This window comes from Rhinolophus sinicus, chromosome 3 (genome assembly GCF_057876585.1).
Source record: "Rhinolophus sinicus isolate RSI-liver-muscle chromosome 3, RSI-T2T, whole genome shotgun sequence".
In the NCBI taxonomy this organism is placed as follows: Eukaryota; Metazoa; Chordata; class Mammalia; order Chiroptera; family Rhinolophidae; genus Rhinolophus; species Rhinolophus sinicus.
In genome coordinates, this window is record NC_142503.1 from 159,794,020 (window position 1) to 159,821,671 (window position 27,652).

At 47.7% G+C, this 27,652-nt stretch overlaps 1 protein-coding gene and 1 long non-coding RNA gene across 4 annotated transcripts in view; one reads left to right on the plus strand and one right to left on the minus strand.

Annotated features, from left to right (window-relative positions):
* Positions 1-1,632: 1,632 nt before the first annotated feature.
* LOC141570563 (uncharacterized) lies at positions 1,633-17,423 on the minus strand. The gene is made up of 4 exons (XR_012494687.2): positions 17,241-17,423; positions 11,798-12,014; positions 6,553-6,672; positions 1,633-2,289 (listed from the first exon to the last, which is right to left on the minus strand). It is a non-coding gene; the product is annotated as an uncharacterized LOC141570563 (long non-coding RNA).
* Positions 17,424-17,436: 13 nt separating this feature from the next.
* The window catches only part of PAQR5 (progestin and adipoQ receptor family member 5), a 71,576-nt gene continuing 61,360 nt past the window's right edge, over positions 17,437-27,652 (plus strand). The window contains exon 1 of one of the 3 annotated variants that reach the window (XM_088797326.1): positions 17,437-17,569. Coding sequence is in view for 2 of the 3 variants with exons in the window: in XM_019725642.3 (XP_019581201.3) it covers positions 24,096-24,126 (31 nt within the window). In the remaining variant the exon portion in view is untranslated. Of the gene's footprint in view, positions 17,570-23,978; positions 24,127-27,652 lie in introns of those variants that run through there. The other 2 variants (XM_019725642.3, XM_019725641.3) reach the window with 2 other exon arrangements.

Below are 27,652 nucleotides of genomic sequence, written 5' to 3' on the forward strand. Positions count from 1 at the left end.
TGGGGCCCATGAAAATGTTTTAACGTTAATTTCTTTTAAAATCAGAAGAACAAAAGAATAATAATGAATATAAAATAATGAATCTAGTCTGGATTATATTAATCTTTATACCAACGCAGTCATATTACATTTAATACTATACATTTTTATGGAGAGGGCCCCCCCCAAAGTATTGCCCGTCACACCCTCCCAGCCCTTCTGCACTGTGACCTCTCAGCTGCAACTCCCACCGTGACCACTGTCCCTTGTTTCTTAATGAAAATTCCACAGAGAATCCACTGGCAACATTTTGAATACAAACATGTAACTAGGAAGTATGCTGACTTTAATGAATTTTCCTTAGGAAAGGGTTTTCCGGAATAGACTCCATTAAGTCAATTTAATTCCTTGATCAATTTTCTATAAACCTCAGATAAGCTATTTCCAATTTTTTTGCTTTTTTATTTTCAGTTGACTGAAAAGTATTTTCATTGGGACTAATTCTTTTGCACTTTTTATATCAGAAATTTGGTTCATAGATCAAATTTTTGTCAATATCACATTTCACTGATGACAGCTTCTGTCACGGCGGGTTTTATTTTGTGACCTTTATTTCTACCAAATCCATTTTCTGGGCTCAATTTTCATCCTAAATGTAGTCAAGAACATTTGATTCTTTCATGAATTCTAGTAGATAACAACCTAATTGAGCCATCTCAGATTTCTATGCATTGGATAAAAGACTTGAGATCGTGACTAATATTTCTTTGCTTAAGCCACAAGAAAACTGTGACTACATTTATGAGATGGAGAGAAAGGGTGATGCAGGAGTGGAGGCAGAGTAAAGAAGAGAGAAGTGCATGCTGGAGGTCAGGATGTCCTGGGGGGGATGGGGAATCAGTGGGAGGATCAAAATATTTTTCCCTGTTCTAGTTTATCTTTGTCTACTTTTATTTCATAGGTCACTTGACTATTCTTGGGCCCACAGGGTGAGAGGAAGCGTGTGGTATAAAATATGACAGTGGCCACTGAGTCAACACCTGGGGCAAGCCATTATTCCTTTGGAAGGAGATAAGGCATGGAACCATGGGCAGAATAGTTTCCATCTGGACAGTTCTATCCATGTGATGAAGCACTTCCACGTATACTATTTCACATGAGTTCTAAACATCACTGTGAGGCAGGCAGTATCACCTTTGATTTATAGATGACAAAGGAAAATAAGGCGAGTGAGGGGGGGTCCTCTTGTTTCAGACCCAGGTTTTCCCCATTATGCCTCACAGCCTCTCAAAAGAAGGCGTGTGAGGCACGTGCCCGTCATGTTCCAGTTGGCAGAGGTCTTCATGCCGGATCCCAACATTCCTGAGGCCTGGAGCAGGAGTACAAACGGAGGCCTCACCCCAACCGTGTGACTAAATACTTAAAAGTTATTAATCAGGCTCACGAGCCCTGAAAAGAACATTCTTTCTCCTGCTACCTTGACAAATATACCTTAATAATGACAAAACTGAAAAATAGTGTTTTTCATATGACTGAAAGCTGGTTTTTCTATGGCTGAACGTGAAATATCAAAGATGACAGCATTTAATCATTACTAGGTAAATGATTCCTCGGTAGTGTTCTGTCGATAAGCCAGTGAGGTTTGAAAGAATAATAAAATAAAAACACATGTAAGTTATATATTATTTCTTTAGTCCATAAAATTTTTCTCTTTTTATTTCAACAAAATTACTATGTATGTTGTTATAACAAAGATTTTTACAAAAGTTTTTGTTCCGTTGGCAGAAATGCCAAATTAGACAACCATTCTTGAGTTCTTAGACAGTTTTGCTTTAAGTTCGAGAGGGAGAAACTTCAGTTTTCTGAGACAATAGCAACTAGAATTATAAACATATCCCATAAAGCAGTACTTAGATTCAGAAGTGAACCATACATTTTACATATCATGTTCAAACACTGTAGTGAAGTTATCTGTGGTAACTTATTATTACAGGAAACATTACATAATATGCTAATTTTCCCATATAAATTGCTATCATTTATAGATTTCCACATCTCCCGAAGCTGTGTCTAGCTTGGTACTACTCAGAATGCCAGGCCATGAAATATTGGTTGCTGGTCTGTGATGAGACGACAGAGAGGTTGTGAAAGATTGTGTCCCTAGGCACACGCTTTAATTCAGCTGGTGTTGTTTCATAGCAAGACTTTCTTGATGAAGGAAGCAGTGTGTTGATTTACATTCCTTAATTAGCGTCAAGAATCCATGTGGCATTTCTTAAGTTCTTTCACATTTTTCAACAGTGGGATATTCTAAAGAAAAACAAAAATACCAGTACTTTGCTCATTTGTTCAAATCTCTCCTCAGTTAGACTCTGCTTTAGTCTACAAAGCCCAGAATATAGTCTCTATTTGACTATTTGAATGTGAATCTTCTCCTTTATAGTCATCTGAGCATTTTATTTCTATTTTCTAATTTCCTTATATTTTATTGATATACGAGGTCGGACAATTAAGTTTGCAAACTCATCGTAGAAAAAGTACTACATACCTTATTGCTGAACATCACTATGGTCACCTTCGAAATACTCCCCTTGGGAAGCTATGCACTGAAGCCAGTACCCAGCCCACCCTTTAAAGCAATTTTGGAACGCTTTTTTTTTGGATGGCCATCAGAGCTGTCATCGTATTACCCTTGATGTCCTGAATGTCATCAAAATGTCTTCCTTTCAATATTTCCTTTATCTTCGGGTAAAGAAAGAAGTCATTGGGGGGCAGATCAGGTGAGTAGGGAGGGTGTTCCAATACAGTTATTTGTTTACTGGCTGAAAACTCCCTCACAGACAGTGCCGTGTGAGCTGTTGCATTTTCGTGATGCAAGAGCCATCAATTGTTGGTGAAAAGTTCAGGTCATCTAACTTTTTCATGCAGCCTTTTCAGCCTTTCTAAATAGTAAACTTGGTTAACTGTTTGTCCAGTTGGTGCAAATTCATAATGAATAATCCCTCTGATATATTTTTTTAAAAAAAAGGTTAGCAACATCATTACAAGTTCGCGAACTTAATTGTCATACCGTGTATCAGTTTTATTATATATTATACATGAAGTTTTGATCTATTTATAAAAAATAACCTTTAAAAAGATTTAAAAGTATTTTCAGTTCTCTAAAAAATGACACAGACAATTTAGATCTGTTTTTTAAAACAACCTTTTGCTAACATTATTTATGACAAGCAAGAGTTCATACCAAATAATTATGGGTCGCACAATTTTTAAAAATATTTCACTTTCTGTCAAGCACCATGATTTGCACTTTATTTGAGGACCTTTTGTTGTTTCACTGAACTCCTCAAATCATATTGTATCTTGTCCAAATTACTTCTGATTCCTTTAAGAGCGTTTTGCTGCCCTTCCCATCAAGTATCTGTGAGTGGTTCTAAGGTCAAATTTGATATGCGTTTCATCAAGATGTTCTATCTTGGAACAGATCCAGAAAATATCATATATAATCACTGAATTGTCCAAATAATGCCATTGAATTGGCACAGTTGAAGCCACATCTTCTAGTATGAACTGAAACCATGAGCAGTACACAGCACAGAGAATGTTTCCGCATTTTTTGTCAAAATTCTGGCTCATATACTTTTTCCTTCGTGATCACATTGGTGGTATCATCAGAGATTTACCCTTGACAAGGTTTTAAAAGCAATGCCTATAATTGAAAGCTGTTATTTTGTTTGTCACTTTAATCGAAAGTTATACTTTTTATAACAGGCATAAAACGAATGAAATACTCCTTAATTTGTTTTCTTTTTCTGTAGTTCAAATCTTGTACAATAAATATTAGTCATCCGATGTTGCTTCTGTCTCGGATGCAATCTAATTGATCTGAATAATATTCGTTTTTTAAAAATTATATTGTTTAATTTCTTCTGTCACTGTTTACCCTCCAAACTAATAATCTCATTTTGAATTCTACACCCTAGATAATTATTTGTTTCACTTTTTAAAACTCTGTCTTATGTATTTGCGTATTTTAGCATCAAAATTTAAGTCATTTCTAACCTAGGTTTTCTTATTTTCTGTATATATACCGTGTCATTAGTGCCTCTCCCCTCCCCAGACACAGCATTCTGTCCGGCTGAATAGTGGGCATAGCCTGGTGTTCTTTAAAAACATCCCATCGATGTTCCCTGTTGGTGTTTACTAATTTTTATTTAAGACCGTCCACAGTTAGCTCTTTATTCAGCTCCTTTTTCCATTTTTAGTGATTGTAGGAGAGTTTTTTAGCGGTACAGGTAAATAAAATCTGCTCACTTTTGTTGTTGGCAGTTTTAAAAGTCTTAAGCAGACTGTCGCTTTCATGATTTTCTGTTTCTTTTCGCCTCTTTTTGTTGGAGCCCCACTTTCATAATTGCTCTTTCTATCATTATTTTTATTTGCACTCATTCTCAATGATCCATGGGATGAAAAATAAAATGAATTACATCAAGACTATAAAGTTTTAATATATTTTCATCATACCGTGTTTCCCCGAAAATAAGACCTAGCCGGACAATCAGCTCTTATGCATCTTTTGGAGCAAAAATTAATGTAAGACCCGGCATTATATTATATTATATTATATTATATTATATTATATTATATTATATTATATTATAAAGACTCGGTCTTATATTATAGTAAAATAAGACTGGGTCTTATATTAATTTTTGCTCCAAAAGACACATTAGAGCTGATTGTCTGGCTAGGTCATATTTTTCAGGGAAACACGGTAGCAATGTAAATTAAATCAACTGTAAAAATTAACTTTTGAAAAGGTATGTGAAAAATAATTTTATTTTTTCTAAAATATTAAAAAAGTATCTATTAAATTGGAAAGGCCAAATACAAATTATAAGTAATGTATATCAAAATGTAAAACCAAAATTACTTAAACCTGTAATTGTCTATTTAATTTTTTGAAATTATAATTACCTTAATTAGTTTATAAAAATAAAACCACTTGTGATTCTAGCCTTCAATATCCATCTAGTTGGCAATATAACCTTTCCTGATTGACATTTTTTAAGTGCTTATTGTGTGTTTTGACAGCCCTATAAGACAGGAGGGATTGTTCACACTTTTCAGGTAGGAAAACAGAGAAATTAAGGACTTGTCTGGTGTCCTCAGGCAGTGAGGGGCAGCACCAGGATTTGAACCCGGTTTTTTTGACACACTGAGTGGCACCCTAGGAAAATCCCACATGACAAGGCCCTTGAACGGTTTGGGGCAGGTGGGCGGTCCACAAAGCCAGGGTTTTTTCTGTCTCACACAGATGCCACAGCAGCTAACTCTGGCTCCTGCAGGCTTGAGGCCTGGGGTCCTGCAGCCCATAGCTTGAGGCTCTCCGTGGCCTACGGTGGGGACCAGGCCCTGGCCACAGGTCACAGCTGCTGCAGACCAAGTCTGCGCTGCCTCCTGAACCAGCACGAGGGCGCCACCTGCAGGGCTGCAAGGGCCCTTACCAAGCAAGCCCGCTTGTACCAGAGCGAGAACGACCCTGATGAGGCCGGCTGGTTTAGGCCCAGGGAGGATCGCGCGGGAAGGAAGGAAGTCTGGACTAGTGCAACCAGGAAATACCCACGCTACTCTCCCTACCATCAACTCAGTTATCCCTTTTCACTTCTTCCTCTGGCAAAGGGAAAGTTCTTCCTAATGTCTAACTTCAATCCCTCAAACTGCAATGGAAGCCCTTTCACTGAAAAGAAACAGAGACTAGAGCAGTCTTTGAAGCTGCTTGCTAGAGTTTCCAGAAATATAGCTCCGTGGAAATGCATCAGGAGTTCCTGTGCCAGCCAAGCTGTGGGTCCCTTCACCCACAGCTCTTGCTCAGGTCCATCTCCTTGCCTTGGAAAAGCTCCCCAGTTTGTAGGTGTGTGTGTCTAGAATCCGGCTACCAGATTACATCTCCACAGCCCTCACAACAACCCAGTGAGATCAGGGTTGTTGTTGCCGTTTTTTCAGATAATGAAACTGTGGCCTGAGCAGATGGCATGACTTCTTCTAGAGAGTCAGGGACAGGCTGGAAACCGCAGAAATATGATCCCAAGCCTAGGGCACTTCTCACCAAGCACTGTCTCCCCTTGTGGGAAAGGAGTGTGGTGCAAAGACAAATTCCTGTGTCCATTTGGAGAGTAAATGGAGTTGTGCCCACATGAGCATCCAGCCCCCGGGTGCACACACATGTGCTTTGCACAAGTGCATGAATGACCGGGACAATTGGACATCTAGGAGTATTTGCAAGACAAACAAAACTAAACACCTCACGTACCCCACATCTTATACAAAAATTAACTCAAAAATGAATCATAGTCCTAAATGTAAAATGCAAACCTATAAAACTTCCACAGGAGAAAATATTTGTCACTTTGGGTTAGGCAAAGAGTTCTTAGACACCAAAAGCATAATCGGTAAAAGAAAAAAGTAATAATAAATGGATGTCATCAGCATTAAAAACTTGCTCTGCAAAATACACTGAAAATGAAAACAGACTGGGAGAAAAGTTTTACAAATTATATCTCGACAAAGGATTACCTTCAGATTATGTAAAGGAGTCTGCAGGGGTGGCCGGTTTGCTCAGTTGGTTAGAGCGCAGTGCTCATAATACCAAGGTTGCCGGTTCGATTCCCACATGGGCCAATAAGCTGTGCCCTCCTTAAAAAAAAAAAAAAAATAAGCAGAGGATTTCAATAGACACTTCACCAAAGAAGAAATAAGGCAAATAAATACATAATAACCAAGATGGCTACTAAGTGACAGGTGGACATGCTGTCCACACACAGAGTGGACGTGCTGGACAAAGGGAGGATTCACATAACTAGATTTCATCATGTTACTTAAAGGCATGTAATTTAAAACTTATGAATTGTGTATTTCTGGAATCTACCTTTTAATATTTTTGGACTGAGGCTGATCATAAGTAACTGAAACCGCGGAGAGCGAAACAGCAGATAAGGGGGGACTACTGTAAAGGTATAGTGAAATTATGGTACATTTGTGCAAAAGTATATTATTCACCCTTCAAAAATTATATTTTGTTCTTCAAAATTAACATAAAAAATATTTAAGTAAAAGAAACAGGATTTAAAGATATAAACAGTATTACCCCAACTTGAAGGAAAATTGTGCATGTTAGATACATGTATTAAAGACTAAAGTACGTAAAAATATAAATAGGGCTCATTTCTGGGTATGGCAGTTATAGGAGATTTCATTTTTCTTCCTTATATTTTTCAGAATTCTCCAAAATATTTCCCAACATGTATGTATTGCTTTCATAAATTGTCTAATTAAGAGAGAAAAGAATGGATGCATGTCTGAGTCCCTCAGCCCTCCCTACTCGTTCAGTCCTTCACAGGTGATGCCACCCAGCTCCCAACAACGGGAGTTGGAGGTTTAAGGTGTCCCTCCCTCTGAGACCCCTTTGGCGCTCTGCTCCTGGAGCTGCTGTCTTCCCTTCCTTCCGGGAAGCCCCCTCCCCTGGCAGTCTCCTCACTCTCCCCTCTCCTCCTGTTTTGTGGCTGCTCCTGCTGCCCCTCTCCATTCCCTTTTCATTCCTGAGCATCATGCTGTCCCCGTGGGATTTCATTCACTCCATGGCATCAGCAAGGGCACCCACATCACCATGTCAGGCATAAACAGCTCCTGCAAGCTCCAAAGCCTTGCTCATTCACCCGTCCATTCAGCAGATGTTCACTGGGAATCTATTGCCAGGTGCTGCTCTGGCAGCGACAGCAAAGGTGATGCTTTCACAGCCCTGACATTCTAGCAGAGGGTTCTGGCAATAAGCACAGCAACAAATAAATGAACAAATTAACTGCAGAACCTGCCTGTGAATAAGATCCCCGGGACATTGAATGCATATTAAAATTTGAAAACCTCTGCTCTACACCAGCAGTTCTCAAAGTGTGATCCCTAGCCAGTGTCTCTGGGGAGCTTGTTACAAAGCAAATTCTCAGCCCAGACCTACTGAATCGGAAAGTCTGTGGGTGGAGCCCAGGATCTGTGTTTAACAAGCCCTCTGGGGGATCCTGCATGGCCCCTTAAAGGCTCCTCCAGATGAGGGACCACATCCCTTTTATCTTGGTTACCTCTATTAGTTTTAGTTTCCTATGGCTCTAACAAATTACCACAAACACTGTGGCTTAAAACAACACACATCTTTTATTTTACAGTTCCGGAGATCAGAACTCCAACATCAGTCTTCAGTGGGCTAAAATCAAGGTGTTGGTGTTGACATAGCCGTGTTTCGTTCTGGAGGCTCTCGGGGAGAATCCATTTCCTGCCTTTTCCAGCTTCGAGAGGCTGCTCACAATCATTGGCTCCTGGCTGCATCACTCTGACCTCTGCTTCTATCATCGCACTTCTTCTCTGGCCTCTAACCCTCCTGCCTTTCTCTTACAAGAGCTCTTATGACTACAAGGGTCCCGCTCTGATAATCCAGCATAATTGTCCCATCTCAAGATCCTTAACTTTATCGCATCTGCAAAATCCCGTTCACCATGTAAGGTAATATATTCATGGGATCTGGGATCAGGACGTGGACATCTTTAAGGGGACGTTCTTCAGCCTGCCACAGCATCTGTCACAGAAATCATGGCCCAGATGAAGCCTCCTCCCTGCACCCTGTGAGCCCTGGCCCACCTGTGAGCTTCTGACCTGGTCCCGGGGTGATGAGACCCCACTGTGCTCCTTGGCGCACTGGTCCTGCAATTCAAGTGGACAGATGCCTTGTGCGTTGGGAGGGTGAGCCTTAAAATTGAAGCTGTACCAGCCAGGACAGAGCTGGGGCCGTCAAACCAGTGATCCGAAGGTCAGCTGTGAGGGGAATACTGGGGTGCCAGATGGCGAGCTTGGTGTCTAGAGTCACCAAGAAAACATGCCCTTGGGTTCAAGTCTTGACTCAGCCATTTGCCAAGTGCATGAGCTTGACCAAGCCTCTTAACCATTCTGTGCCAACTCAGGGACCACATCTGCCTCACCAGGTTGTCAGGAGAACTACAGAGAAGTCATGAAATACCTGACTCTGAGGTGGTGGATGAGGGCAGGGATGCTGCTACTACTGATGAAGAGGTGAAATGGGGGGGTTGGAGCCAGGGCCTGGGCTGGCAGCGTGGGGCAGGGGCTGACCTGACTCAGGGACTAGCCCCTGCCCTGAGTCCTCTGGCCCCCAGCGCTGACAGTCCTGGGAGTGAATTTGGCTTTGGGTCTTACATGGCCCTTTGTCTCTGTGCAATTTGCTGACTCCCTTTTGTCCTTTATTACAGGAGAACTGAACTCTGGGAAGGGAGAAATCACAGGAGTCCCATGGTCCTGGGGGCCTCCCTGTGTTGACCCCAAGGTAGGGCAGGAAATGTTCAGGATCTAGGTGAAGAAACCTGAGCTCAGCACTTACCAGCTTGCCTGACCCTTTAAGCTTTAGTTTCCTTCTCTGTAAGCAGGGATGATGCAATCTGTCCCACCTCTCCCTTGGTCCTTGGTAATGAGAACATGCTAGGGAGGTGAGGGGTAACATGGGTGTGGGCTGGAAGGATGGTGGGAACAGAGCGTTTGAGTAATAGAAAGAGTCCCTATCTGGAGTCTTCTGACCCGGGGTTTGATGTGAGCCCCAGAAAGGGCTGTTTGTTAGACTGTGATAAAGACATTAGTGTTTTGTAATTCAGGAGACCAACTTGGGGCTACATTAAATATTTACGCAGCCTTCTACTATCTTCTCCCTCTCTTTAGCAACTCCCTGCCCACGCTAAAACATTTAGCAGGGATTTCAGGAGTACTCTCAAAGCCGGCTCTGGTCAGAATGTGACTCGATAATGAGGGGCACTGTGATCGCGGCTCTTAGCAGATTCCCAGCCACTGTGGCTTTCCTCGGAGGCCAGGACAACCCGCTGGGCTCGCTCAGATCTGCATGTTGGAAGGAAGACATCACCCTTAGATCTTTAAAAGGAAAACTAAATAAACCATGTAGGCTGATGTGACACAGGCTGGATCCAAAGGGACTTTCTAGTATACATATCAGAAACCACCCTGAAAATAGCTGCACAACAACCTTTGAGGAGAAAGAAAGCCCAGATGGCAACCTAATGCAAATTCAGCCTTTAATTCATGGTGACCTCAGGCAAGTCACTTGCCCTTTCAGGATCTTACTGTTCCTGGAATAGCTAATAGATATCTCTACCTCCGCGTATGCTAATGTACGAAATTGACTACAAGTACTCCATATTTCCCATAAGTGGACGATTTCTCAAAGGCTTGATCTTGTGAAAGCCTCAAGATTGGCTGGTTAATGTGCACAGGAGTCATATTTTGAACATTAGCTGTAGGATGTATGTTTTCGTGAACCTCAGAGTAGACATGTTCCAGGAAAAATTGTATATATATTTAATTTTTAGACATTGAAATATACCCTCTGATTACCAAGAAAGGCAGAATTGTTCAGCAATTGAGAGCACAAAGTTTGAACCAGTCCTGAGGTAAACCCTAGCTGTGTGACCTTATACAAGTCATGACCTCAACTTTCAAATCTATGGAACAGGCATAATATTAGACGTGGGATTTAGGGAGCATCAAATGAGATATCATGTCTGGTCTGTTAAGAGCTTGGTAAACACTGGTTACAATGATCACTTTAAATCCTCTTGTCAAAGCAAAGCGTTCTGCTTGGCTAAATGTTTTGTGTGACTCGGGACTTCCACGCCTTAAGTAGACTGGCTCTGTCTTAGGATTCATCTGGGTCCAGAGCTGCCCTGCCCAGCCAGCCTGGCCCCAGGAGAGCAGAAAGGCAGTACTTCTGTCTCCCACAGCTCCTGAGCTGGGTGTGGCCAGAGCACAGCAAAGCTTCCTCTGGCCTTTCCTGAGAACACAACTTCAAAAGGTCCACACCCAGACTTTAAGAAAGCCTGGGGCCCAGCGCCAGCCCCTCTCCTTCCTAGGGTCAGCGTTCTGTCCCAGCCCTATTTCTAGAAGTGTCCTTGCCCATCCAGGCTGCCGCTGAGGAGGTCGCCCCTCCACCTCCGGGGGGAGGACCCAAAAACAGACAGCAGAAGCCCTTATCCTCACTGAACCCCACCAGGGTTTAGATTTCAACCTTGCCCTGTGCTGTCTGTGGACCCTCTGCACCTTTCTTACCTGGTCAGTGTTCCTGTCTGACCCCACAGATTGTCTTGTTAATGCATAAAATAATGTGCAGAGCAGGTGATGCTCAGAGGCTGTTACCTGTAACTTCTCCCGCTGCTGCTCCACAAACTGGGTACACAGAGGGCGGAGGTCCGAGTAGGTGGGAGCATGGAGAAGGGGGCTTATCTACAGGTGGGGACTTTGGGGCCTTACCCACCTGTAAGATAGCTCTGCCACGCTGGCCTAAATGCCAGTTTGTCTGAAATGCTAGCTTCTTTCAAATGCAAATATTCCACAAAGACAGCCCACAGAGGACCTGTGCTCATTTACACCTGAGCTTGAATAGGTGTGTTCAAGAGACGTCCCTTAATGCAAGACTACTAATAATTACTTTCATATATTCCGACAACTATGCATTTATTGCACACACACTATTGCCACAATACCAGAAATCAGAAAAAGACTCATAATCCTAAAGCTAGTAAACGGGAATACGGGTTTTCTTCTTTCCCCAATTCCCCGCCAGCCCTTGGACAGACACATAGACAACTTTTCACAGCTGGACTTGTGCCCAACGCAGTTTTGTATTCAACACCATATCATCAGCGTGTTCTCACGCGGCAACAGTCTTCACAATTCGCTTTAAAGTGGGTGGGCTGCTGCTTACCAGTGCTCTAGAGCTGGATTTAGGTTGCTTCAAGTTCCCCCGCTGTTAGATATAACGCTGGAATTTTGTTCAAAGAGCTTTTTCATTGTGTGAGGATTATTCCCTTAGGATACATTCTTAGGTGTGGGAATGCTGGGTTAAAAGTGATGAATATTTGTGTGGTTCTTGAAGGAGAGTGGAGTCCAGGTTTTGCTTCCGGCTTGCAGACAGCTGGTACCTAGGGACCGAGAGAGAGCTGGGGTCAGGGAGGGCGTCTCTGGGTTCACCGGAGCAGTCACGCATTTGTGGGGCAATCCTGAGAGGCTGTTAGCCCTGGAGGCGACGCAGCAGCCTTAGGCTGAGAGCAGATGCCAGAGGCTGCCCACCTTGCCACTCCTCCAGCATGTGCCGTGTCCGCGCCAGTGCCGTGAGGGCTCAGCTGGCTGGCAGAGGGAGAGACTCAGGGAAGTGGGGAACCCCATGCCCTGGACGGTCAAGAATTCAGGCAGGAAGTGCAATAGTTCTTGCTGCTCGGGAAATCCACCGCCATCGCTATGTGTGTGCTGGAGTGGTCATGGCAGGCGCCCTGTGTTCTGCACGCTTCTCTTTGTATAAATAGTATGTTTGCTGTGTGGTGAGTCTAACCCAGGGCACTGTAGATGGAGCTGGATGATGAGGACCCAGATGGGACCTTGGCTCTAGGCGCCCCAAGAGTCCGGCAGCTGAGGGGGTTGGACTACCTGGGGGTCTGCACACTGGCTGCACATGAGAATCACCTGGGGAAGACCTGGTCCCACCCCCAGAGATTCGGATTGAATTGGTGGCTGATACTGACATCCGCCAGGACTGAGAACCACTGGACTGATTATTACGTTTTCTTGCTACAGCATTTTGGGATCAGGCACAGAGACCCTCTGAGGCTAGTAGGAGAAAACGGTGGTTATAGTGGGGTAACGATGGTACTTGTAGGGGAAGGTGGGCTAAACCTCCTTCATAATCTCTATGTGTGCCCTTTCCCTAGCCACCCAAATAAGCCCTCCACCCAAATAAAGCAGTGCGCTTCTTTGCTCATGGAGCTTCAAGACCAGTCTCCTAGTTCTCCCCTTGCAAGCAGGCAGCTGCCCAAACCCGTTGTATAGAGGGTTGTGGGCCTTTGGCTGCTGCAAAATTACTGCCTTGGGCCTGGGAAGCTGGGATCTGAGACAGAAGCAGCCCTGACACCACAGGTCTGCTGGTTGCTCTCATGGTATCTCTGCTTCTTTCTGAGCGTCTTTACTGCTGAGGTCAAATGACCCTTTGGATTCTCTGGTTCTTGATGGATATTGACCCTGAGGAACCTGCCTGGCAAGGGGCAGGCCTGGGTCTTCCCTCAGACACCCGAGATGTCGGGTCCTCGTTGTCTCTTCCTGGGGAGGCAGGGGCCCAAGCCTAAGTTCAGCCATTTGGCCTGGCCCTGGCCAAGGGGAGTCCCAGACAAGGTAAGTCACTCTCCTTCCCTTCTAGCATTTTCCTTCTCTGCACACATTCTTCAAGGGCCAGCATTTCATGCTCTGCCTCCCTCAATCCTGCTCTGAGGACAGGATCTCCACCTGGGGAGGGACTATGCTCTCCACCCCAGGGGGTTTGCCCGGGAGTCTGTGCTCTCTTCATGGAAGGCAAAGCTTTATTCTTCCTGGCAAAGGGTTGTCAGCACCTGGGCATCAGACGAGGGGCTGGGACACAGGGTGGGGTGAGCACATTCTCCAAAAGGGGCAAGATATCTCCCATAGGTACTCCATGATGGAAAGAGTTTAGAGGAAGTGGTGCAAAGCATGCTATTGAAAGGGCCATGGTCAGACTGTGAGGCAGTGAGAGAGGAAGTAGAAGGGAGGTGATTCCCCCAACTCAATGCCCCCAGCAAGGTCCTGATATGGCTTGTCTCCTTTCTCCTCCATAACACCACCAGATGGAAGAAGATGCTGTAGCTGAGATGAGGTGAGAAATGGAAGGAAGAAGAAGAGGAGACTGACTTCCAGATATCACCAGTGGCTGCCAGTAGGAGGAAAGACACCACTTTGGGTGGAACATTATCCCCCCAAAAGATAAGTTCACGTCCTAACCTCCAGTCCCTGTGACTGTGACTTTATTTGGGAAAAAGGTCTTTGCAGATGTAATTAAGGATCTCAAAATGAGATCATCCTGAACCCAATGACTGGTGTTCTTATACAAACAGGAGAGGACACAGAGACACAGAGGAGAAGGCCATGGGAAGACAGGCAGAGATTGGAGTCATGCTGCCACAATCTAGGAAACTCGTGGGGCCACCAGAAGCTGGAAGAGACAAGAACACATTCTCCTACGGAAACTTTAGAGGGAGTCTGGCCCTGCTGACACCTGGATTTGGGACTTTCTCCAGGATTGTGAGAGAGGAAGTTTCTGTTGTTTTAAACCATTCCATTTGTGGTAATTTGTTACGGCAGCCCTAGAAAACTAATTACAGCACTGACCGCTTGTCTGAACACAGTGGCTGAAAAGAAAGCTCTTTGAGAAGTTCCTGTCAACCATGTACTGTTTCTGAGCAGCCACGTCCTCCTCTGTACAATGAGGATAATACTCCCAGCCCTGATGAAAAGATGGCTGGAAATAGGGCCTTGCAGCAGGGCAGCTCCAACGGTGTGAGGGAGGTGGCTGTTTTAGATCTGGCACTGCAAGCAAGTCCTGGCACCTCTCCCGGCCTCAGTTTTCTCATCTGCAAAGTGGAGCAGTAAACCCTGCCCTAGTGATTCCATTACAGAGGAGATAAAAAGAGGGAGCGGACTTATGGGTTAAGTTAGGATTGGGTGCTAGAAGGCTGAGAATGTGTGAGCGCCCTGAATCCTGCTCTTAAGTGGGGATGACTGTCCCTTTTGCACTGTTTCTGCTGTCACACAAGGTATTTTGAACAAAGAGGACAGACAGTCTGGGCCCACCAGGGAGGAGCTGGTGAGCCCCCTGAGGAGTAAGCACCTGGTTGGGAAAGTAACTTCTGATACTGTGCACCCTAAACGCCCAGGTGCCACGAGAGGCAGAGGCAGAGATGGGAGATTCCCAGTCATATAGATGGGGCAGGACTATTCTCCCCCAAAGGGTATTGTTATGTTGTAAAGGTGTCCAAAGTAGATGTGACATTTATGACTGCCACTCTCCTTTGTTCCTACCCTCCTTGGCTCCCTCTGACTGCTTGCACCCCGCTCCCCTTGTGTGGTCCACCCACCCATTGCCACGAAGAGACATGCAGGGACCAACCTAATGTGGGTCATTTCCACAAATGTTTACAGAGGCCCTAGAAAAAAAACAACAAAACCCCAAATGTTAAATGCACTCAGCATTCTGCCGTTTACAGAGCACTTCCAAATGCGTGCTGTGGTCCTCATGATAACCCTAAAAGGAAAGAGGCTAGGATGCCTACTTAGAGATAAAGAAACCGACAGAGAAGAGAAGCAACTGCTCAAAGCCCTTTGAATACAGGTTGCTTGAGTCCTGCTGCTCTTGCCCTGTCACCTCCCTGCCTTCTTGACATGTCATCTGCTGCCTCGTTGGGTAATTTGGGGCCTGGGCCTCTCCAGGAGCATCCGGTGCCCATATCTCCCCAACTGGTGTGGTCTCAAAAATCCTCTGAGGCCTATAGTTCTCAGCCTGGCTTTCCAGACCCTCCCTGGGACTCCCACACCCTCCACTCTGCTCCGTCCCCCCTTTGCACCTTGGCTCAGCTCCTTCTCCCATGAGAATGCTCCTCCCAGTTCATCCTGTGCTTCAAGTTTCTTGGGCTGCATGGGAAGCCCCAACCCGGTTCCCCTGCTCTGCCCTCTCTGGGTGCGCACCATCCACAACAGCCTTTCCTCACTCCACATCTTTCTCCAAAGTGTTCCTGTTTAACCATTCAGCTAGATGTTAATCTCCCTGAGATCAGAGGTGGATATCTGTGGCACCTGCCAACCAGGTGTTCAGCTAAGACATGCTGATCTGTTCACTGCTTATCCATGGACCACCTCCCTTTAGGTTGGGAGCCTCTTCATCTTCCTGCTTTAGTTTCCCACGGTGCACACAAATGACCTGCCGTGGGCCAGAGTCTGGTGGGGTATTGTGCATCTCTGTTCACTTTGCTGGGGGTGATGGGGGGGGGGGGTCCATGCCTGGCTGTGAATGCTGCAGCTTCTGTAGGGTGGAAACGAGGCCAGCGCTCGGCTTTGAACATTTCAAGCCCTATTCTGCCTCCAACATCCATCAATGTCAGGGGCATCAAAAGATGACATCAAAAAGCACACCTCTTGCCTTCCCCATTCAAAGGGCTTCATATCTAATATCTCATTTAGCCTCCCAACACCCCTGGGAAGGCAAAGTGAGGATTAGTAATGAGGGACTTGTCTGAGTCCACTCTGAGTTCAGCATAAGCTGGGAGCAGGATCCATTCCCCTTTGCCAGCCATTCTTGTCAAGGTCTGCTTTGCTCAGGGAGACTGCCTACCTGTTTGTACGCCCTCAGTCACTTTTCCTTCAAGAACTTAAATCTGGGAGGACAAGCTAATCTAGACTGAGAGACACACACACCCCCCTTCTCAAGATGTGTAGTCACAGAAAACCTTATAAAGCAAGATGCCCAATTGCACAATTCAGGATCTGTAAGAAGGGTCTTAAAGATAATCAGCTGCAACCCACTCACTGCAAATGATGGAGAAAATGAGGCCCAGAGAGGCACAGAGACTTGTCCAAAGTCACAGAGCTAAACGGAGGCCTCTGGACTCTGGGTCCAGTGCTCCTTCCACGGTTGGTGCCCTTAGCAAACAAGGCCAAGCAGGGAACAGAAGGAGCTCAGGGAGCCTGAGGCTGCAAGGAGGGACGACCATCCAGTTCCGTCTGGGAGTTTTGTCCAAGGGGTGGATTTTCCAGAGTTCCTCTGGGAGGGTGAGGGGTGGGAGCAGGAAGTAGCTGCAACCTATTCCTTCAGCACCTGGGAGTAGACACAAAGTCTGGGTTCCAGGGACCAAATGTGTCTTTGTCCCTTCAGCTCTTATCACTGTCCACTGAGTGGCACAGGTCCAGGACCAGCACCTTCCAGACCTGGGAAATGGAAACCTGGGGGAAAGGGTGAGGGGTGGCAAAGCAACACCCCTCTCACCCCCGCCCCACATCCACCCGACTTTTCCCCCACTTGGGAGAGCCAGGTAGAACTGACAACAGGGCCACAACAGCCACGAGTCTCTACCACCCGGGAAGACGACATGTGGGGTGCGGCTGCGGGTACCCAGTTGTTTTTTTTCCTCCCTGTGCTCCACCCCATGCATTCTTCTGAAGGGCATGCTCAGGGGCACGGCCCTCAGGAAGGCCTCGGGCTCCCAGCCCTCAGCACCTGGGAGTGGGGGTGGGCGTGAACAGCATGGAGGGCTACGGGATGAGGGTGCCTCTGCGTCCCCCCACGACTCCACTTGGGCGCTTGGTTTTGGTCGTACCGCAGCCTGGAGAGCGGTGGTGGGCGATCCTTTGGAGGTCACGGAGTCCAGTGTTGGTGGCTGGTCAGTTGTTAGGTGCGGGCCCCCAGAGGGGAGGGGGCCCCCTGTCCGCGGCTCCTCCTCCGGCCTCCCCGCCCCTCCCGCCCCGCCCCGCGCGGGAGGGGGATCGCGGGCGGGACCGGCAGGGTAGGCGCGCCTACCAGCCTGGCCAGGTGCAGCGCCCGCGTGTCTGTGGACCGCTGCGCCCCGAGGAGCGTCCAGGTCTCTGGACTGCCTGGACTGCGTCCCCGCGCCCTCTCAGCTGGACGTCCGCGACCCTCTGAACCCAGGTAACCGAGGGCGGGACTTCTCTCCGGCGCCGCCAGGGGTCCCAGCGTGCACGCCCTCTCCGCCTCCTAGTCGGTGCGCACCCTGCTCGGCGGCCGCCCGCAAGCTCCCCTGGGGCCCGCCGGCCGCTCCGAGGGCGGGTCTTGGAAAGTTCGCGCCAGGGCGGCAGTGCGCGGGGCGGCGATAAAACATAGCCCGGTTCTCCGCATCCCCTCCTCCCGCCTCCTGCCGCGGGGAGCTCGGACCACAGTGGGGCGGCAGCCGCGTGTGCACAGGGTCTCCGCTGAAATCGGTTGAGTTTTGCCTGCTCACTTTTCCCATCTCTCACTCTTCTGAGCCTTTGCGTCCCTCCCCCGTACCCCGCCCCCTAATCCCTTAAAAAAAAAAAAATCCTTGGATGGGTATTGCAGAGTTGGCGATTTCTTGAGGGATGTTTACACTTGTGCTTCCCGCCTCTTCGGGCCACATACACGCTAGGCCCCCGGGTTGAGCGAGACGGGGTGCGGGTGAGGCGGCAGCCCTTGGCCCAGGGGTTACGTCTGGGTGCTGTTGAAGTGGGTGCCCAGCCATGGGCGAGTCCTGGCTTCTGTCCTGTCTCACGACAGGCCACAGCCCAGGCTGGCCATCCTTGGCTCCCCAGCACTTCCCAAACCCCAGTTAAGATGAGCGCAGGAGAGAGGCTGGCCGGCAGCACAGCAGTAACCCTTGCTGATTTGAGCAGAATGGGCTTCCTCCAGCCTAGGCTGTGAGGAGGGCTCAGCTTGGGGTGGGGATGGGAATTTCCCACGCAGAACTAGAGAGAACAGGCTGGGGGAGGTCAGTGGATCAGAGAGGCGATAACATGGACATATCTGATTTTCTTTTAGCCCCATAATAAACCAGGGCCCTCCTAGGTCTTATTCCATTGGCACATGAGGGGGGGGGGGGGGAAGGCTCAAGGATGTTAGGTCATTTGCTTGTGAACAGTGTGGGCCTGGACCTCAAACCACAGTCTCCTAGAGCCAGATGGTTGCTTCTCCATTTTTGCTGGGGCCCTGACTGGGCAGGGCTTTGTTTCTTCCCCCCATCCCTGAGGTTCCTCCCCTGAAAGGGGTAGGCCAGGAGAAGGCACCTCCAAGAAGAAATAAAATCTGGTCAGGAAGCTACTCCAAAAGAGAGCCTGCTCCTGGCTAAGTAAGAACTGCGGGAGGGCAGGGCCTGTTTTGTTCACAGCTGTAGCCAGAGTACCTGGAATAAGAATTGAATGAATTAACCTGAAACAGCAGAGAACCTTTTCCAGCTGATGGCTCTCTGTCTTTGGTGAGCAAAGAAAGGGCGCTCTGAAAAGCTGGACCAGAAAGGTGCCCACCACCACCACCACCACCACCACCACCACCACCAAGGGCTTTTGCCATTCTTGCCCACTTGGGGCAATTTGGCATTTTTTAAACCAGTGAGCACATCCACAATCCCAAAACGTGCTTTCGTTTTACCCTCAGTCCACTTCTTGTCAGGCCCAGGAGAAGCAGAGGGATGGGTTATATGCCCAGCTCCACCTGCCCTGGGTTGGAGGCAGAGGCCCTTTGTCTCACCTACTCCGAAGTCTTGCCCATACCTCCAGAACATTTTATTTGGAAACGTTACTTTTCTTTTCCCCCTCCCTCTCCTTACCACTTCATGGGGCAACCGTAGACAGAGGAAAGAGAACTTGCTTTTCTGGGCCTCAATTTCATTATAAAATGGGGACCACAGAGAGAGTGATTGGCCCAAAGGTCTTTGTAAGCTTCAGAGCAAACTGTAGTTATTTTCTCATGTGTATGTGTGTACGAGATCAGACAATTGCGCTCGCGAACTCAGCCTAGAAAAAGTGCTACCTACCTCATTGCTGAATATCAATCACTACGGTCACCTTCGAAATACTCCCCTTGGGAAGCTATGCACCGACGCCAGCGCCTATTCCACCCTTCAAAGCAGTTGTGGAACTCTTTCTCTGGAATGGCCATCAGAGCTGTCATTATTATCCCTGATGTCCTGAATGTCATCAAAATGTCTTCCTTTCAGTGTTTCCTATATCTTAGGGTAAAAAAAGAAGTCATTGGGAGCCAGATCAGGGTGTTGGAATATAGTTATTTGTTTACTGGCTAAAAACTCCCTCACAGACAGTGCTGTGTGAGCTGGTGCATTGTCGTGATACAAGAGCCATCAATTGTTGGTGAAAAGTTCAGATCATCTAACTTTTTCATGCAGCCTCTTCAGCACTTCCAAATAGTAAACTTGGTTAACTGTTTGTCCAGTTGATACGAATTCATAATGAATAATCCCTCTGATATCAAAAAAGGTTAGTAACATCGTTGCAACAAGTTCGCAAACTTAATTGTCACACCTCGTATGTCAACCTCACCTGCCCAGGTGGGCTGTAAATTCCTCTGGGAAGTAACCATGCATCTTGGAATCCCTCAGAGACCTGATCTCATCCTGAGTACACAGGAAGTTCACAGGAAGTATTTATTATTTAAAAGCAATCTCTACAGGAAGAGAAATTGTTAAAATTGGTGGGAAAAGGGAGAGTTTTTAATCCCTCTTCCTTCTCCCTATGTAAGGAGAGGGGACATGCTCCCATACAGGGGAGGGTCCAGGAGGAAGGACGGAAGTGGTGTGAGAGCCCCTGGAGGTGGAAGTGATCAGTCTCTTGTTCATCCAAGGCCAGAGTCAAGTGGGAAGGCATAGCGAGGGCCCTAGAAGACTTTCCAAGGCAGTACCCTGAAGACTGAGGTCCTGCCAGGGACCCATAACCCCTGGACTCTTCAGCAGACCCCAGCATCTGCTTTGGCCCAAGGACAAACCAGGAAACCCAGAGGTGGTCAGTTCTGCTCCCTGAGAGCATAGCTGGGATTTAAGGCCCTGCACCAACACGCCGCCCCCACTTCTCCCTGCACACTTAGGGCCCTGCCCAGCTCCCTACTGCCAGTTCCTGCATCTTAACCAGAGCTTTAGACCCAGAATTTCTCAGCTGAAATCAGCCTTAGAGATCATATCTCTGTACCCCTTCTCAGCCTAATTTTCCATAACACTTATCACTATCTAACATCCTGTACATTTTGCTTTTTTCATCTTGTTTATCATCTATCTGTTGTCCCTGTTAGACTATCAGCTACTTGAGGGCAGGGCTACCTGTCTGTTTTATTTGCTGCTTTATCACCAGGGATCAGAGCAGTGCCTAATGTGTAGTGGGCGCTGGGTTAAGAAGCGTTGCAGAACTGGTACGTCCAGCCCGCCCTTCCTCATAGTACAGATAGGGAGACTGAGGCCCAGAGAAGAGTGACCTGTTGGAGGCAGAACTGGAGCTTTCCCTGATTGGACTCAAGCTACTTCAAAGCTGAGTCTCTGTCCCCTGCACCAGGTTGCTAGGGCTGCTTCAGGCCAGCTGCCTCCAGTCACCCAGAGGGCCAGCTACTAGGCTGAACAGATGGCCACACAGACAGATCTGAGAGAGCCGGGGAGGAGGGCCCCCCTTCAGATCCCCATCCTGAAAAGAACCCTCCCAATGCTGCCCTCCAAAGGTGGGCAGTTCCTCTGTTAGAGGTGAGAACTGTGCAGCCTTTTCAAGTTCCTCAGGGCACCGGAGAACCGGAGAACCGAGGACCAAAGCCAGGTCCCAGCAACCCTGGGGAGAGGGGTGGAGCTTCAGGTCACCTTGGCCAAGGATAACAAACCGGTCTGAGAAGGTGCAACCAGACGTGTGGGCCAGGAAGAGGGAGGACATTATTCTGCCCAAGGCCAGGGGAGGGCTTGGGGCTCCGAGGCCTCACTTAGGAATCTGATAAGGGTGGTTCCCTTGGGGGACCCAGGAGCTTGAATTTCTGAGACACTGTGTGTAGGGACAAGCAGGATGCAGAAGCTCAAGTGTGGAGTGTGGGGGTTGAAATCCAAGAACTATGTCTCAGTAGAAGCTGGAACTTTCTATGGGATAGGAAATATGGGAGACGCATCCACACCCACCAAGCAACTTCAGCCTCCCTTCCCTCATCATTCTGCCAGCCGCCATTATTTCAGCAAAGGAATATGATCTGTGTTCTTAGGCAAAACTCTGGGGCCCTGTGGAGTTGATTGGAAGGGAAGAGATGGGTGGTAAGGAGACCTCCTGAGGAAGCTATTGCAGGAACTTAGATGGGAGACGGGGTCCCTGGAAGCATCCCTTCTCCTCACATCCGGGAAGTATAGAACCCTGCCTTCTTTCCTGATTGCTTGGAGGGAGGAGGGCTGTGTTTTTAATAGTAGTAATAAACATTCAGTAACTGTTAGCTGGATGCCAGGCCCTGTTCTAAGTACTTTACATGTATTACAATAACCTCATGAGGTTGAAACTATATCATCTCCATTTTTACTGATGGGGAAACTGAGCTTCAGAAAGGTAGCACAACTTTGCTCAAGATGACACTTGTAGGGAGAGGGAGCACCAGAATTAGCCTGGACAGTCTGGCTGCAGACCCTGCAGCCTTAGCCCCCATGCCATGCTGCCTTGATCAACCAAGGAGGCCACACAGGTGGGACAGAGAGCCTGGAGGACAAGGGGGTCGGCGTACCCCTCACATAGGAAGCAGCTCCTGTGCAAACATTAGATCCATGGGGAGCTTTGGCTTTCCCCCCAAGCCCTGCTATTGAACCCCAAATCCTTTCCTATTGTTATTGTGGTTTGCTCAGTTAAGATCTGAAATGCACCTGAGCCTTGGTGTTGGGGGAGGGATTCTAGAAGTTGGGCCTTACAGGATGTGTAGGAGTTTACCAGCTTGTTGGAAAAATTGGAGAGGAACTGGGACAGGGCAGGTGGAGGGAACAATGATAATGCTTTGCCTGCCTGAAGAAATGAATTCATAATGGTGACCCCTCCTGTGTCTGAAGCCACTGTAGGTTCCCCCCAAGTCCTGGTCCCCCAACCACTCCCTATGGTCTCCCTTCCTCTAAAGAGAATGAGGCCTTGACCTGAGGCACAAGTCAGGCATTTCTGTCCCCTGGCCTCTTTATCGCCACCATCACTACAAGTTTGGTGGCTTTCAGCAACAGTGGATGGAAAAGTACTCCTGCTCTGACATGATGTGAGTCAGCCCTTCATTAATAATGGTGTTGCACCATCAGCTCTGATGCTTGGTCCTGCACCCTGTGTCTGGCCCGTGGTTGGAGACATGGTGTTGGCTCCTGCTGGAGAAAGACAAGGTACCTAGGTGTTATTTTGAAATTATGCAGGATGGCAGTGAGGAGCCAATAGGCACAAGGGATACAGTCATTTTTGGCATCTAGGAAAAAAGACAGTGTCTCCCAAGGCAGTGGTCCAAAGTGTAATTCCCACCTGTTCTCTAAGCCAGGGTCTATCTTGGTGAGTTGTGCTCACTTCTGGCCTTGTCACCAGATCGGGGCCACCCCCAGCAAGCTCTGTGGGGACTTAAGTGGCAAATTTTGCCTAAAATTCAAACAGGCATTTTGCCTGGACACCATAGCCCTTTAAGACCATGGCCAGGCTGACCTTGCTGGGGTTCATCTGGAGCCTGCCAGGGGCACACAGCCCAGGCATCACGGGCTTCTAGATCCCATGGTCCCAGAGTCAGCCAGTCTACTAGCTTGTCACTGGCCTTTGAGTTGGTCACGGCGCTCTAGGGCACTGAAGGCTGGTGTGCCTGGTGTGCTGGTGGGGAGCCCTGGATTCTAATTCTGACACTAACTCCCTGTTGACTTTGGCCCTGTCCCTTTCTGGGTCTCGGTTTCCCCATCTGTAGAAGAGATAGCTCAGCTTAGATCAGGGACTCTTGACGTACTGGACTAGATACTTTGTTGCGTGGCCGCCCTGTGCACTGTAGGGTATTCAGCGGCATCCCTGGCCTCCACCCACCAGATGTCAGCACCACTCTCACTTCCATCTTTACAACCAAAATTGTCTCCAGACATTGCCAAGTGGCCCCTGAGACAACACTGTCTCTGGTTGAGAACCACTGGGTTATATTATCTCTGAAGACCCTCCCAAGGATTACCCTCAGAACCTAGGAGAAAGTTTTCTCTTTCCAGCCCCTATTTTGTAAATGTGGACTGTGTGTGAACCAGGAGTCTGTGGGTGGGGGCTCCAAGGGCTTATAGGGTACAATGTGAGCTATGAGAAAAGGGAAGGCTCTCAGTCTGCTGGGCCCCTTGCTGAGAGCCAAGGCCAAGTTCTTTTTGTCTTCTAGACCTTGAGTTACATAAAAAGGTGGGGGGCAGGGGAGGCAGGCCTGTGGTCGGCCCACGCACTAAGGTCAACAGGCTTCTAGCCAGTGACTAATCGGCTCTACGTGCTCTAAGGACTTGGCTTCTCCATGGTCCCCTCTCTTGCTGCCCTGGGAGAGGACACAGGAAGTAGATCAGCCCGCCTCCTGCACAGAGGAGGGAGAGCACAGAGCATGATGGTATCAGACACAAGGCTACGCATGCCTGCCCCCGACCAGCCCTAGTTTTATTTTGTTTATTCCTCTCAGTTTGCTGTTTATTATCTTTGTCCACGCAAGTCCCTTCTGACCTTGTTGCTTAATGGAAGGGCGAAGATTTATCTTCTCCAGAGGTGAGAAGGATTTATCGATGAATCTTGGAAGGAAATCACTGTTCTGGGGACAACAGGCTACGAGATTTGGGGTAGTATTAACCTAAAATAATTGGTTTGGGTTATTTATTCTCACAGTCCTCATTAAAGGACTGTAGATTGCTCTAGACTGCAGGCTAGATGCTGGGGAAGGAGCAGTGAGTTAGACTTAGTCCCTGCGTGCAGAAGCTTTCAGTCAGGGAGGACAAGCTATCAGTCTGTAATTGCAGTGTGCTCTGACTATGTGCAAGCCTACGCAGCAGAAGGTCTGGTCCACCTCACCCAGGGCATGTTGTAGGGAATTGGGGGTGCGTGGATGGGGTTTGGGGAGGTGGTGGTAGTGTACAGAGGGTTTCAACACAAAGAAGTGGGTTTGGGTTTTCTTTTCGCCTTTTTTATTGTGGTAAAATATACATAAAATTTACTGTTTTTATTATTTTAAAGTATGTATTTCAGTGTCATTAAGTCCATTCACATTGTTGTACAACGATCACCACCATCTAACCTTGGAACTCTTCACTTTACAAAACTGACACTCTGTACCCGTTAGACACTAACTCCTCATTCCCCTCTCCCCACAGCCCCTGTAACCACCATGCTTGTTTCTGTCTCCATGAATTTGACTATTTTAGGTACCTCGTGTAAGTAGCCTCATACAGCCTGGGACCTTTTGTGTCTGACTTCTTTCGCTTAGCGTCATATTTTACGTTTCATCTGTGTTGTAGTGTGCTCCAGAACGTCCTTCCTTTTGACGGCTGAGTAATATTCCCTTCCATGGGTAGACCATACTTTGTTTATCCATTCTTCGGTCCACAGACACTTGGGTTGCTGCCTCCTTTTGGCTATTGTGAGTAGTGCTGCCGTGAACATGGGTGTACAGGTATCTATTTGAGTCCCTGCTTTTACTTCTTTTAGGCATATACTCAGAAATAGAAACTCTAGATCCTATGGTAATTTATGTTTATTTTTTTTGAGGAACTGCCATGCTTTTGAGGAAGAAGTATTTGAACTAGACGTTAAGGATGAACATGAAATCTCCAGGCATCAAAGTAGAGGAAGAGGAAGGGAAGAGAAAGGAGAGGGGAGATTAAGGGAGAGGAAGGAAGCAGAGAGCCTAAAATGTGGCATGAAACTAGTGGCACAGTGGCGTTTGTGCGTGGCACTGAAGCAGGTGTGGCTGGTGCTGAGGCCTTGGAGGGGTAGAGTGAAGGGCCTTGGGCCAGGCCAGGGAACTTGGCCTCCACACTGGAGGCCGTGAGAAGCATTGAAGGGGTTTCTAATCAGGAAGTGATACAGGCCAATTGTCACCTTAGAAGGACATAGCTGGGAGTGATGTCACAGATAGACTGGGAGAGAGAGAAGGTTAAGGCAAGAACCAAGTGGAAGAAAACTGGGTAACACTAAAGGCACATCATTGGAGTGGGTGGAGGGAGCAGGTCTGAAGGGTGCATGTACTGCACGGGGGTGCCCAGCTTTCTGGTTTGGCGACTTGGTGAATGGTGGGTAAGCTTACAGGAGGAGCAGCCGGTTTGACAAGATGATGAGGCGATAAGCTTGGGCCTACTTGGCTTGGAGGAGCCCCTGGAACCACATGGGTGGAGACAAGGGCTTGAGGGGTGTCCAGAGCCGCGCAGAGGTAGGTGCTGCAGTTGGGGATGGGAGCTGGGCAAGGGCAGGGGAAGGACTGCTATTGTGCGGCACAGAGGACCCCGTGGAGTTGGAGGCCAAGACAGAGTGTAACCTCTGCTCAGTGCAGGTCAGTCCCGGCCCTGAGCATTTCACATCCACACACGCTCACTGCCAAGCTCAAAGTTCTGTGTTTGAGGCTGGCCACTGGGGGTGAACATAGAGAGCTAAACATAAGCCAGTGATTTTAATTCATTTATACACTCCATAGAGCTTAGAAAATGGAACTTGGCTAATACCTTTGTACAGTTAAATATTTAATCACGATTGTGAGAAGTGATATGCAAGAGAAATGGCACGTGTTGTGGAAGTGTGTTGTGGGGACATGATTTAGTCTAAGGCAGGGTTTCTCACCTCTGCACTATGGACATTTTGAGCCACATAATTCTTTGCGAGGGGCTGTCCTGTGCATTGTAGGATGTTTAGCAGCATCCCTGGCTGCTGCCCCTATGCCACACATGCTCCCACCCCAATTGTGACAACCAAAAATGCCTCTAGATATTGCCAAATGTCCCCTGGGGGCACAGTCACCCTCAACTGAGATCCATTGGTCTAGGGGTCAGGAAAGCTTCTTGAGGAAATGATGGTAATCTGAGTTCTAGAGGACAGATAAGAATGAATCAAGATAAAGCAGGTGTGGAGAGTGGAGGAGAGTGTTCAGGGCACAGGTGTGTGCAAAGGCCCTGAGAGAGGAAAGAGCATGAAAGAGACCAATAGGAGGCTGGTGGAGCCAATGAGCCGCCCAGTCAGTGGGCCGTGGGGGACGGGATGGACTAGGGACACTCCCTGGAGGTGGAGGACGAAAGTCACTGGACGCTGCTGAGTTACATTTTCAGCTTGTTGGGTTGGAGATCCCTGGGAGACACCCAGGTGGGGTGCTGAGCTCAAAAGCCAGGTCTGGCTGGAGCTATGGATTTGGGAGTGAAGCCCTGAGGTGAATGAGCCAGGGAGCGCGTGTGGACCAAGAAGAGAAGAGCAAAGAGGAGGCCTAGAAGTGAGCTCTGGCAGCGCCAGCATTTGGAGAGTGAGGAGGAGCCTGCAGAGACTGTAGGAGTTCCCAGAGAGGGAGCAGAGGAACCGTGGGTTGTGTGGCGCCCTGGACGTGTGTTCACGGAGGGGTCTGGCCTGCTGGGAAGTCTGTGGCGCCAGAGCCAGTAAGATGAGGACTGGGAAGCAGCCACTGGGCTTAGAGACCCATAAACGCCCTGGGGGAGGTCAGAGTGAGGTAGCTGAGGAATGGGGCAGGAGGGAAGGGAGACAGCAGCATACAGCTTTTCCAAAAATGTGTCAGCAGAGGTGAGGAGACAAAGTGTAGATGCCGAAAGGGAAGTGGATTAGGAAGGGTTTTGTTTTGTTTATTTAATCTTGTGTGTTTTGCCCCCTCCCACATACACACATTTTCCCCCCTTAGAAAATAAATGTACATAGTTCAGAATTCAAAAACTGAAGATTTCACCAAAAGTCTTCACCCCCATCTTTCTTGGCTTCCCAGTTTCCTCCCCTCCTCCGAGGCAACTTCCCCAATTTCTTACAAATTCTGCCAGAGATGCCCAGTGCATGAATCAGTTAACACATATGTAGCGTCTTTCCCCCAAAATGGTAGCACACTGTACGCAGTCTTCTGCCCCTGACTCATTCTTTTCCCAGTTAGCTATTGTGAGATGCTTCCAGATTGGTATATAGTCTTCATTCTTGTTTACAGCTGTATAATATTCTACCACTACATAGATGTCATATAATTGAGCTAATCTTCTATTTTTTGGACATTACAAACAATGTCCCATCACCTTGTGCTTTAGTTATTTTGCAGTGTAGGCAGGTG